The sequence below is a fragment of the Monopterus albus genome, unplaced genomic scaffold (assembly GCF_001952655.1).
Source record: "Monopterus albus unplaced genomic scaffold, M_albus_1.0 scaffold301.1, whole genome shotgun sequence".
NCBI lineage: Eukaryota > Metazoa > Chordata > Actinopteri > Synbranchiformes > Synbranchidae > Monopterus > Monopterus albus.
In genome coordinates this window covers 264,713-277,752 of record NW_018128181.1, presented here as the reverse complement: position 1 = coordinate 277,752, position 13,040 = coordinate 264,713, and the positions used below count along the sequence as shown (strand labels likewise).

At 39.8% G+C, this 13,040-nt stretch overlaps 2 protein-coding genes across 2 annotated transcripts in view; both read left to right on the top strand.

Annotated features, from left to right (window-relative positions):
• Positions 1-4,219: 4,219 nt before the first annotated feature.
• Positions 4,220-9,723, top strand: LOC109973706 (glucose-6-phosphatase-like). Its single transcript, XM_020623494.1, is given in 7 exon segments — positions 4,220-4,293; positions 4,674-4,719; positions 5,627-5,953; positions 6,104-6,127; positions 6,130-6,208; positions 6,252-6,397; positions 7,590-9,723. Coding segments are annotated over 7 exon segments (1,161 nt in total). The 5' UTR covers positions 4,220-4,278; the 3' UTR covers positions 8,114-9,723.
• A 216-nt stretch (positions 9,724-9,939) lies between these two features.
• Positions 9,940-13,040, top strand: part of nbr1b (NBR1 autophagy cargo receptor b) — a 29,722-nt gene continuing 26,621 nt past the window's right edge. Inside the window, exon 1 of the mRNA XM_020623484.1 lies at positions 9,940-10,267. Coding sequence (XP_020479140.1) covers positions 10,166-10,267 — 102 coding nt within the window. The 5' untranslated portion in view covers positions 9,940-10,165. The remainder of the gene's footprint in view (positions 10,268-13,040) is intronic.

The window sequence follows — 13,040 nt, the reverse complement described above, 5'->3', positions numbered from 1 at the left end:
CTTTTTCCAGGGATTGTTCTGTGGAATGTTTATCCACTGAATATTTATCCAGTATATGAGCCAGGTTGGCTCATTTCCTGTTAAGGACATTTCCTGTTGGCCAGCTAAAAGCTCTGTTTCATGTACAAAGCTCCTTCCGGCTCTTTTAAACCAGGAACTCACAATAAGACGAAGCAGACCGCTTTAGATTTTATAAAAAATAACCGTACTGGTTTATTCAGAGGATCACAGGTGAAATTAACATTACACGTCCAGATCTCTCCCACCACCAACCTGCACGCAGGCAGCTTGGAAGATGAAAGACCCTGGACCACGAAACCTATATAATTTTAATCATTTTGGGATAGTCCCATGCTACGCAAGGAGTCAAACCATGACGTCACCTGATATGCCAGCTTGCAGCTGACCATAACGTTAGTCAAAACATGAGGAAAAGTCAAGGTGTGTGGCTGTTGTTTTGTGGTGTGTATCTAGAACAATTTGACATGACATTTCACATTAAGACAAATATTAAGATTAGCATTACAGTTAATAAGCTTTTTATGTCCCATGTGGTGCCCACACTTTAAATCTGGTAGTAGCTGATGCTGCAAAAAGCTCACCAGATGCCCTTGGCTACTTTGGGCATTTGACAAAGTTATTCAAGCTCTTCTCAGCCTCCACCCATAGGTGGGATGTCCTCTTGAAATATGTGAAAATCACTCTGAAATCATGGGCTGAGAGCAGGATAAAAAGCATTGAGGCAGTAAGGTATCAGGCTGGGCAAGTCAGAGAGGCTCTTCTGGAGGTGAGGGGAAAAACTGCAGACCCTGTGGTGAGAGTTGAAGCCCAGTCTTTGGCTGAGGAGATTGGATCCTATCGCTTTTGCATTTGTACAGCCATATGGTATGACATTCTCAGCAAGATCCAGCATGTCAGTAAACTGATGCAGTCACCCTCCATGCAGCTTGATGTGGCTGTCGACTTGCTGAAGAAAACCAGAGATTCCCTCACCAGTTACAGAAACACTGGATTTTCTGATGCACAGACAATTGCAAAGAAGATGTGTGAAGAGATGAATGTGGAGGCTGAACTCAAACAAAAGCGTTTGAGAACCACAAAAAGGCACTTTGGCTATGAGTCTCCAGATGAGCCCATACAAGATGCACTACGAAAAATGGAAACCACATTTTTTAATGTGGTCGTGGATACTGCCATCTCTTCACTTGATGAGAGATTTCAGAATCTTGGAGAGGTGAATAACACGTTTGGTGTGCTCCTCGATTTCCCCAACTTAGAAGAAGAGGACCTGCTACAGAAGTGTCAAACCCTAAGTACTGCTCTGACCCATGACAGCCAGCCGGACATTGATGGCACAGAACTTGCAAAGGAAATGAAGAATTTCCCACCATTGCCATCAAACAATATGACAAACATGGAACTTTTGACCTTCCTGCATGAGAAGAAGCTGGCAGAAATTTACCCCAACATGTGGGTTGCATTGAGAATCTCTGCCACTCTTCCTGTTACAGTGGCTGCTGCTGAAAGAAGCTTCTCTAAACTCAAACTGATTAAAACTTACCTGAGATCTACTATGATGCAAGAACGTCTCAGTGGACTTGCCATTATAAGCATAAACCATGTGGTCTCAAATCAGTTGTCATATATGATGTTATATGAGTATATACACTAGCAGTGGAATTTACTGCGATGCAACGGGGCGCCACCTGAAATCTTGCCTAGGGCGCCAAATTGGTTAGGGCCGGGCCTGATGACATGTGACTGATGACGTCACCTGACTGGTTCAAACCAGTCGGATAGTGGTTCATAGCGCGAGAAGTGTCCTAATGCGAAAAATATTGTTTCTCAATACAAATCTTTGAATCTCCACCCCAATTACATAACCACACCCAGCCATCCCTGGTAGGCTAGTGGTTAAGGCGCAGCGCTCTCGCCGCTGGGCCCGGGTTCGAGTCAGAGTTGCGTCAGGAAGGACGTCCGACGTAAAATACGTGCCAAATGCCAACATGCGAGTCGTCAGTGTGAGGATTCGCTGTGTCGACCCCTAAACGGGAAAAAGCCGGAAGTGGCTTATAATCGAATCTTCATTCATTGAGCATGTGGGTGATATTTGCTGGCGCAGTGGTTGTTGTAAAGCCTTGCAATGGTGACGCTTACGCACTGTGAGTTTTGTTGTGGACATTACTTAAATAAAGCTGAATTCTAGTTTCATTTTACATGTCTGTTTTTCTTTCTTGCCTTATAAAGTATCTGAAATGAAATGTTGACTACCTAAGTAATCCTTATTCCCCAAGAATTCCTAAGAATATTAAATGGATTTATAATTATTCGTCCCTAATTACACACTGGACAGAGCAAATATTTACAGGGTTCAGTGAGGCTGTGGATGTAATCAATGTTATTACAATATAATATGATATATGTGTTCTGATTGTGCTTAGTGTACACTGGGTGTGCTTGTGTGATTTCAGGCATTTTTATCCAAAAGTAATAGTGTTTCCACAGTGGATGCTCTCTATCAGCTTGACTGGACGGGCTCTGATGCTCATGTTTTATGTTAAGCCTGTGAAAACCATTTTCAGCATATGCACCCACAGAATGATTCATAGGAATGAATGGGATGCCATCTTGCAATGTGATGTCTTATTCTCTTAATAGCTCCATGGTCTCACTGCCATCATTGATTAGTAATTACCCTTCCTTTTTGAGTGGGTGTTTGAAACAGCTTTGGAACAGTGTACAAGAAAATAAATAGTTTCATACATTTGTAAATCATGTCTTTTATAAATGAGAAAATAGTACTGAGATATATTGCTATTGTGCTTCTGTGTGTGTCTGTCACTATTTTAAAAATTTGTATGAACTGATGATTTTAGATTTGATACATGTTCAGTAGATTACAAGTGGCAGAAAGACATTAATGGCAGTAAAGTGAAGTGTAAGGGCTGTAAAAAAAAAAGATAATGACCTGAGTTTGGAATGGAAGACAATCTGCTGGGACAGGGTGAGGACAGGGTGTGCAGAGGATGCTCAGTCAGACACACTCTGGGTGTATCCATGCATGTTTTTGCGGACCAGCAGATGTGTTTACATGTGAACATGCATGCCTACAGTACGTGCGCCTGATCCTCTGTCACAGTGGAAACTTGTGGTTGGGAAATGGAACAGTGTCACACGGGTTGAACAAAGTGCTCGTCAACATGAAAACTATTTTTATCTTTTATCATTGTGGCCTATGGGAAAAACACTTTTGGGGCACAGGGGGGATTTTTTGTTGCAATGCCAATGACTGCGATAAGTGACCACTGGGAAAAATTGGTAGCAAGGCTGAGAGGCAGTGCTGTATCCAGCTCTGTTAATACACCCATAGTGATACTACATGTTTATTGTCCTGTCATTGTGCCTTCACCACACCCTAGGCTCTACCTGAGCTAACTGAAGAACACCTCTGAATATACAGTAATGTCATCCAGTACAAAACAATTTTAAACTATGCCCTCAATAAACTTATAATTGAATTTATACATTTATGACCACCAAAAACTGAAAACATTTTAAATTTCTTAAATACAGATGTTAAAGCAAGAAGTGTTGCACTGAATTGCATACAAGTGTACAGGTGTATCTAATAAAATGTCTGGTGAGTGTATAGTGCACTATACTGTGTTCAGTATTTTGTAGTGGTGTCCAGACGCTGAGCATATAAATATATCTTCTACATCGTGGACTCAAAAATTCCACAGTGCAAAAGGTAGTGTAGATGGCTTGTACACTACTTTCTGCTAACAGTTTCACACAATTGCAAGGCTCCATGTTTAATCAGTGGGAAAATTACCAGTGAGTTTCTCTACAGCTATTAGTGATGATGCAGATTGATGACGATTAGCAAGTGCCCAAAATTTACTGCACACCAGTGAATGACCTACTTGTAATGTTGTAATATAACCTATATCATATCATGAGTAGTGAATGAGTGAATGACGGAGTGATTTTGGGCAACAGAACATGGCTGTACTTAACTTTCATGTTTCCAGCTGATTCATTTCAAAACAAGAAGTTTAAAATTAGTACTTGATGGCTACAAATATGACATCATGCTTACAGGTTGAGGCTAAAGCTTCATGCCAAACATAACACTGCTGGGCTGTTTTTGACTACCCTGGTTTCGCAGGTACTAAAACCACGCTGGTATGTTTACCATTGTCATCTTGTCAAGCCTCTACTTGCCCCTCCACCCCATGGCTTCTACTGACCCTGTGTCACTCCAGTCCAAAGTCCATGCCTGCAGACCAGGTGATCTGGCTGAATATAAAAGCGACCCTTGAGTCTCACTACAAGCACACAGCCACACATATACTCATGACCCATTCATGCATCACAGACGCAAACCCTGCATGCACTGATCCGATTTTTGCAAATAGATTTAACAAATTTATTACAATGCTCAATGGCCACAAGCAGATTTTAAATGTACTCAGGAAATGAGGACACACATATGATCATATCTGGCTTTGTCATTGGGCAGATTAGTAGACACCTCTGAGACCACCTAAATGAAGGAGTCACTAATATACACACACCAGCATCCCTGGCTGTAATGATAGGACTGCTGTTTATAGCAGCACTCGAAGACTGACCTTTTTGCACTGCTTACATCCAAACTGAATTTTCAGGCACCAGGAACAGACACTGACACCAGGATATCATTATCAGAATTCTGTAAGTATAATTCTGTCTGCTTAATTTTATTACATAAGCACTTATTTCCTTTTCCAGGCATAGCAGGGTTATTGCTGTCTCCTTGTCTTAGTTGTGGTTTAATGCTTTAAGATAGGTCTGTGTTGACCAGTGGACTCTTTACCATTGCCATGTTCTCAGATGCTGCTGCAATGTAAACTTTTTTTCACCATTTAAGGTTCCACCTGCTTTAATGTATTTTATTGTACTTTACTCCATTTTCTTGTCCTTGTGTTTTGTGCAGTAGATGAAAGTAACTAAGTACATTTACTCAAGTACTCTACTTAAATACAATTTTAGATATTTGTACTTTTCTTATTTTGTGTTACTTCATACTTCAACTTCACTACATTTTATAGGCAAATATTCAGTTGTTTTTTTTTTGCTCCACTACATGTATTTTATAACTTTAGTAACTAGTTACTTTTCACAACCAGATTAATACAAAAAATGCTGTATAATCTTAAGACTATTGATCTTCAATGAGAATTTCAGAAGCTTCCCAGCAGTAATTCAGATTATAAACATATGTTAGTTAAATTAGATCCACCTTTACCAGTTGCAACATTAAATGTGATGAACATAATAATGCGTCAGTAATTATATTCCAGTAATATGATATATGATAACACTAAATGTGCCATTCTGCATAATGACTACTTTGACTTTAAGTATGTTTTGTTGCTAATACTTTTGTACTGTTACTTAAGTAACATTTTGAATGCAGGACCTTTACTTGAAACAAAAATATTATTATAGTTGTATTGCTACTTTTACTTAAGTAAAGGACTTGAGAACGTCTTGCACTAATGGTTTTGTGGTTCTGGGAGTTACTTCTAAACACATAAATAGAAGCCATGACACATTCGTTCACTCCTTTGTTTTGCAGCAATAATGGACTTGCTCCACAGCTCTGGTGTGAGCAGTACGTTCTACCTGCAGACTCACTACAGCCACAACCAGGACTGTTTCCTGTTAGTCTCCATGGCAACTGACATATACAACACCTTCTTCCTGTTGTTCCCCATATGGTTTCATGTAGAGCAAGCTGAGGCAATCAAACTGGTTTGGGTGGCAGTAGTGGGAGACTCCCTTAACCTGATGTTGCTTCTATTGGGCGAGCGTCCCTATTGGTGGGTTCAGGAGACAGGTTTCTATGGGAACTCCTCACAGCCAATAATAGAGCAGTTTCCCATCACTTGTGAAACTGGACCAGGTAAGAGTAACGTGAATGAGTTGTGCTTGACTTAAATGTAGTATCAAATGTTTTTTAAAAAGTTGATTTCTTCTTCTGACAGGAAGTCTATCGCTTGACTTAAATGTAGTATCAAATGTTTCTTAAAAAGTTGATTTCTTCTTCTGAGAGGAAGTCCATCTGGTCATGCTATGGGGCTGCAGCAGTCTACTACACCATGACATCATCACTCCTTGCCACAGTACTGAAGAAGGAAGGACAGGGAATCAGGAAATTGTAAGTTCTCCCTCACCTGTATTCACTGTATGGCATCTGTTAGTCAGAGCAATAACATGGGTGTGTCTTTTCTTCAGGTGTGTGTCTCATTGTGGATGCTGTTTTGGTGTGTGCAGGTGTCCGTGTGTCTCTCCCGAGTCTTTGTTGCTGCTCACTTCCCACATGAAGTCATTATTGGAGTTATCATAGGTACAGAGAGTGCATATCATGCTGCATGCAAGTCACCCAAATAATAAAGAAAAGCAGAATGGCACCTTGTTACTATATCTTCTGAAATTAAAATCAACCTGGAGTTAATTAATATATCAATTCTATTAATTTTCTTTAGATGAACTGCTCTGTTAGCGAGGATAGCAGAAGCTGAAATAAGTTCCACATGTCCTACTTAGAAACTAATATGTTTTATTTTCTTAGCTTAAATCTAAATTAAATACATAATACAGTAAGTCCTCCCTTGTATAATTAATATGGAAACCGATTTCTGCCAGAAAAAGAAATTTGATAAAAAGGGTCATAAATATGAGATAGTAAGTCATGATAGAAATTTCACCTACAGTGTGTAGTCTATATATACAAGTGAAACTAGTATTGTGAAAAAATGTGACAGTATAAAAGTTCTCAAATTATGAGATGCTGTGAGATCAGATGACAATTGAAATGAATTGAAAATAAAAATGTGACTTCCATGTCAGAATCAAAACTTACGCGGTAAAGTAAGCGAATTAAGAAATTATAAGTTCCTAAATCAAAATCATGATTCTTATTAAATTAGTAAGAAAAACAAAGTTGATTTTCTACCTCGTACATTTGTCTCAAGATAGACAAAACTGCACAACAAAATCCACATATATGTGAGACAAGCATACTGTTGAAATACATCATTTTTAAAAGTTTATTTCATGATCACATAGGACATGGACTGCTTCAGGATAGAGAAAGAGAGAGATACAAAACTCTCTACTTAGAAATTTACTGGGCTTCCTCCCACAGTCCAGGGGCATGCAGGTTAAGTTGATTAATTGCCCATAGGATTGCTTCAGGAAGGGCAGCAGAAAAACTGTGCCAGATCAAATATGTGAACTGTGTGAGTCCGCTGTGGTGGCCCCTGTGTGAACCAGCCAAAGTAGGTAGAAATATTATTTTGGGATTGGAAATGTTAATGGTTAATTATCCATTTTTTAAGATATCAGTTGTGGTACTGTAAATAAGTTCCATTTTGCCAGTACAGGTTCTACAAGGTGTAGTTTGCAATCTAAATATAGTAATTCAAAATTGTAAGAAAAAAGGCAATTATTGCACATTATCATATCACACACACACAAAGGTAATTAGTTTACATCAAATGATACAATAATATCAATAATATACTTTATGCTCCCAGGTATTCTAGTGGCAGAATCCCTCAGCTGGACCCGGCAGATATTCAACGCCTACCTGTGTTCTTTCTTCCTCACCTCTCTGCTCCTCCTCTCCCTGGCTCTCCTCATGTACGTGTGCCTCTGGCTGGTAGGTGTCAGCCTCCTCTGGAGTGTGGAGAAAGCGCAGCGCTGGTGTCGCCGAGCAGAGTGGGTCAGCATGGACACTAGTCCTTTGGCCAGCTTGTTTAGAAACAGTGGGACTCTGTTGGGCCTTGGTCTCGGGCTCCATTCCCCTCTGCATGCACACTCCAATATAATATTGGTTAGCAGGAGAGGTGAGGACGCCATCTACAGGTTTATCTGTTTAAGTGCAACACTGATGTTGCTGCAGTTCCTTGACTCTGCTTTTCAGCTTCCTGCCCACAGTGGAGCTCTGTTCTATCTGCTGTCATTCTGTAAAAGTGCCACTGTACCTCTGGCTACTGTGGCTATTGTTCCTTGCTGTGTAACTGCCGTGCTGGGGTACAAGGGAGAGAAGCTGCTATGAAGCAAGTGACCATTCTGAAACCAGCACTGCACTGGAATGCCAAGTGTGAGCCTTTCATGTAAGCATCATATATCAGCCACTAGGGAGAGCTCAGTCATTTTATTATTAGAGATTTGAGATTATAGTAGTCCTGAAAACAATCAGCCTCTTCCTAGGAGTGAAGGTGCTTTACATGAACACATTTTCTGCCAATGTTTTGGTTATTTCACATGAGATATTTCTGCATTTCTGTTTTTATCTGTGCTCTTCTTAGTAATTTGAAATGGTCTCAGCTGGATAGAGGTGATGTGGCATGCTTTAGTGTATCAGTCATGATGTAATGACATTTGAATCCAAATCTGATTACAGTCCTGATGAAGCAGAGTTTTGCAAGTTCAACCATGAATGATACATAAAGATGTTTTAAATCCAAGACTTAAGTCTGATTGTTGTAGAAAAGGAGAAGAAAAAGTTACAGATTTAAGATACGTTATTTAATCTGCAGTTTTAAAGTATGGTCAGTTTTGCAATGGTATTTAACAACACTGCTGTTAGAAATAAGCATTTAAAATGGAAAAATGTATTATTAATAATTATTATTAGTTAACATGTTGGTGTATCTCACCATTTTGGTCCAGGATGAAATATTTCAACTACTGTTGGTTGTACAAATATTTTGTGGTGCCCTGGGGACGAATCCAGCTGAATCTGGTGATACATTGACTTTTCCTCTGGCGCCAGTGGGGGAAGAAAAATTTCATTTTTTCCTGTATCTTTCTCAACCTTTAATGAAAGGATTGTCACAAAATGTTATATAAATAGGTACGGCCCCCATAGGATGTAGCTAGCCTAATGACTATGATGATCCCCTGATTTTTTCCCCCACTGAAATAACTCAATAACTCAACATACTGAATGGAGCACCATGTAATTTGGTACAAATTTACTTATCAGGAAGTAAATTTCTGCTGTGTTGGTGATATTCACACTAGCATACTAATGTTATTCAAAGGTTGCCCCATCCAAATACAATTCCTTCTATTGATCCAGCTGAGTGCTCAACTGGAAAAATATGTTTTTCAGCAAAGAACAATAGGAAAATTCACTCTTTATTTCAAAGGGAAATTGCTTCTCTCACTAGTGCTACCAGTTAATGACACAGTTAGATACTGTATGTACATGGCATTAACTGGACCAAAGTATGGTGTCTACCTCAGAAATACTTTGTGGTAAATAAAGTGAAAGATGTGGCATATAAGATAATGCACAGCTGCTATCCAATAGAACATTTTTAAAAGAAATTTAGACATTTTGAAGACTAACTGTTCTTTGTGTGGTAGCCACATGGAAACTTTGAGCCATACATTTTGGAAAGATGTCTGCAGACTTCTAATTTGAGAATTTTGTTTTTGGTGTTCATGGTCATGGAGGACAATTTTTAATTAACTCAATTGTGCTTCAAGGCAAATATTTTCTACACAACTGCAAATTTGAAAAAACCAAAACCTGCTTCTTATCTTTTTGTAATTACACTGACATTTGCATAAAGACTATCTCCTCTTCTGACAATGCAAAAGCTTTATAGACTTGTATGCTTGTCAAAAATATTTGCTTTTTATTAAAAATATGTAGCTTTGCCTTTATTTTTTCCTTTATTTTATTACGTTTACCCCTGGCTCTGTGCTCTTGTGGTTTCCTTACATTATATCTTTAGTCTATGAAATAAAGTTGTAAAAACAAGTTTCGAAGCTCAAAAAAAAAAAAATCAGCGGTGGCTTCATGACTTGAGTGACGTATCACGAGGGGCGTGGGTTCGGTGGCGTAACGCGAGGGGGCGTGGCTTCGGGAGGTCTGCACGCCGCAGCCGGACGCTTCTCGATTTTCCGGATACATGGTGCATGGTAGGCGTTCCCCATAGCACGCCCATAACGCTGATGTAAACACAAAATACGCCTCGTTGAACAAGTCACAGTGGACTGAATTGACGAGATTACTCAAAGTATCCCTCCCTGGTAGGAAAACCTTCCGTGTTCGTCGTGTGTAATATGTGTTAAAGCGCAGACAGGCGACGCCATGGACTTCTACATCAATCTGAAGGTGAATTTCAGAGGAAATTCCAAGAATGTCCTCGTGTCGGGATCCGAGACTAAGAGCTGGGAGTCGATGGAGGCCATGGTAAGATAGGGACAATCGCCGGGCCTGTTGTTAGTCTGCCGCTGTTAGCACATGATGAAACACTGTGTTGTTTTGTGTTAATATCTGCTTCGGATAAACTGTTAGATCGATGCCACTGAATCAGCTTGTGTCCTGTGTGCGCTGAAAACATCAAAGCTGTGAGACAGATCAACAGAGAGCACAGAGGACAGGCAGGATACACTAGAAGGCCTCACAGGATTATGATAATGATATGTCGTCATGGAAACACAGTTTACCAGTTCAGCATAACTAGTCTGAGCAGTTGATCTACGTTAATCTGGGTCTGTTAGCATAAATGGAAACCTTAACTAATGTCAGTGCTTAGTTTCTACATAAGGTGTTAATAAACTGGCAGCATTATTGCAAACAAGGCCCAGCATGAGCCTTAACAGTCATTTTTGTCAATTCTGGAGTGAGAGCTTTTGTAGGAGAGCTTGGCAATGCGTTTTTGACCAATCAGGAATATATACTTTTAATGCTATATATGCTGTTTCCTTTGTTTTATATGTTTTTCATCACATTGCAGAAAACTGTCTTTGTATTTTCTGAGCAGTTACTGTTTTAATTTGCTGTTAATGCAGACTCATCACTTCCTCCATGTTTACATGCTGTCCTGATCAATGCAGTAAATGTACAGGTTCCCTGACAGCTCAGTGTGTTGCAGTTTAAGAAAGTATATGCAAATAGACAAAACACAAGCACATAAAAAAAACAAGTGTATTCCAGTCTGTTTCTGAAATCACTCCCTCCTTCACCTTTTTAACAGTCAGCAGTTGACTCCGTATTGAGGTTTCAGGCACTAACTAATCATCATTTTGCATCATTGCTACCAGCTGTACAGCACTTTTCATATTTCTAAAATGTGGAGCATTGTGACATAACTGAAAGTCAAATGAAAGTTTCCAGTAAGTGATGCCAGTGGCTTACTGTTTATGACCGTATGAGTAACACCAGGACCCTGCAACTGGCCCACCAGAACAAAAGGCAGGCATTGTAAAAGGTCTTTCAGATAGGACGCGGTATGCGCTGTGCTCGCTGCGGGGATTGGGCACAGGGGAGGAGGGGCACACGAGCAAGTTGCACACATGTTGGGAGCCAGTTGCTAGGCAACCAAAAAGCTTTCTAGTAGGTAGTTATCATATGTTAACTAGTTTTTCGAGCAGCGGACTTTGAATGTACGATGTATCTGTCTACATGTCAGTGAAAAGCTCTGGCTTTAGTTGTATTGATGAAGAGGAGGAGACGAGCTTCAGCCAAGAAGAAGAGGGTGTGGGTCTGCCAAAATCAGCTTCTCCTCCATTTTCTTTGTGGTCTGTCAGATTCTCTGCAATTGGACACATCAAGGTGTCATCACAGAGCGGTATGCCCAAGTTGAACTTTTTTTTTTTTACCCGCAACACAGAGAAAAAATGGGTTTGATAGCACTCTTTGTGCCCTCTGAAAATGTATGAAATCTATGGCCTGGTTTTATGCTGCTGTTTTTAATAGTATGGGTTCTGGTACCGTTTGGCACTGGTACTGTTTTAACGTTTGGCACTGGTACTGTTTTAAAAGTGTTGTTTTAGCACCAACCTAGTCTTATTGTAAGGTATTGTTCTGCTAGCGGAGAAGTAAAGTGTGGTTAGCTGGCACCCGTACCACATTTGGTTTGATAAGTATGTCTAACTGCCCCTGGAGTTCAACATGAAAAATAGTTTTTAGTTGTACAGGAACTTATCAGTGCAGGTTAAAATGTGCCAGAACTTTGTTGAGTATTCTTATGATTCTTCTTTACACCCAGCATTTATTTTAAATGATTTAAATGATTTAAATGTTTTGTTTCGGGTTTTAACAACAAACCATTACCACTGTCACTAAGAAAATTCATAGTATGTCTGTGGCCACGAGTAGCAACACTGAGAAACCTTTCTCAGTCAGGTTCAATAAAATGTTAAATTCCTCCACTACACTGTTAATTTGTTCAATTGTTTTTTTTCTTGAATACGCAGCTACAATATGGGCTTTTTCCAGAACTATTGGTGAAGTTCCAGTGTTGTTGCCATGGTTGCCTACAGTTTAATAGGAGCACATTCATCCAGAAGTACAAATGCTTGCTTCATAGGTGTTTGTATACATACAAACACTGACTGATAAAGTCAGAAAAGTGCTTGGGGAAACAGGTTGAGGCACACTGTATGTAGACAGCAGAATCAATCTGCGTCATTCTGTGGCTGCCATTCATGCCAAGCAAGTAGTTGATGAGTCACCATGGGGATCACAAGTGACATTTCTGGCAACTGGACAGCTGTTGTCATCTGACTGCGGTCTGAATCTCACACAATCCTGATTGGATAATCGGGGGGTCAACAACTTTTAAATGGAAAGGGATGCGAATGGATTAACAAACAAAACTGAGCACTACTGTTTTTCTTTCCTTGAAAAAGACCAGTTGTGGTCAAAACAGTGGTTGTACCAGTAAATTATGGAAGCTTAGTGTGTGGCAATCTGTACTGAGCCTCATGCAAGAACCGGTCATATGAACTAATTCTGATGGCGCACATACCAGAGGTTTAAGAATAATTGTAGCATTCATCAGTTTTCTCACACTTCACAAGTTCACAAACCAGTGGTACAAGTCCTGAACAAATAAACCGCCTTTCTTCTCAAGGGGAAATGCACTTTTGGATTTAAGGATGATCATGGCTTATGATTCTCAGTTACACCCATTTCAGTAATATACAGCATATAACAGACTTTTTGTTAATTTAATGTT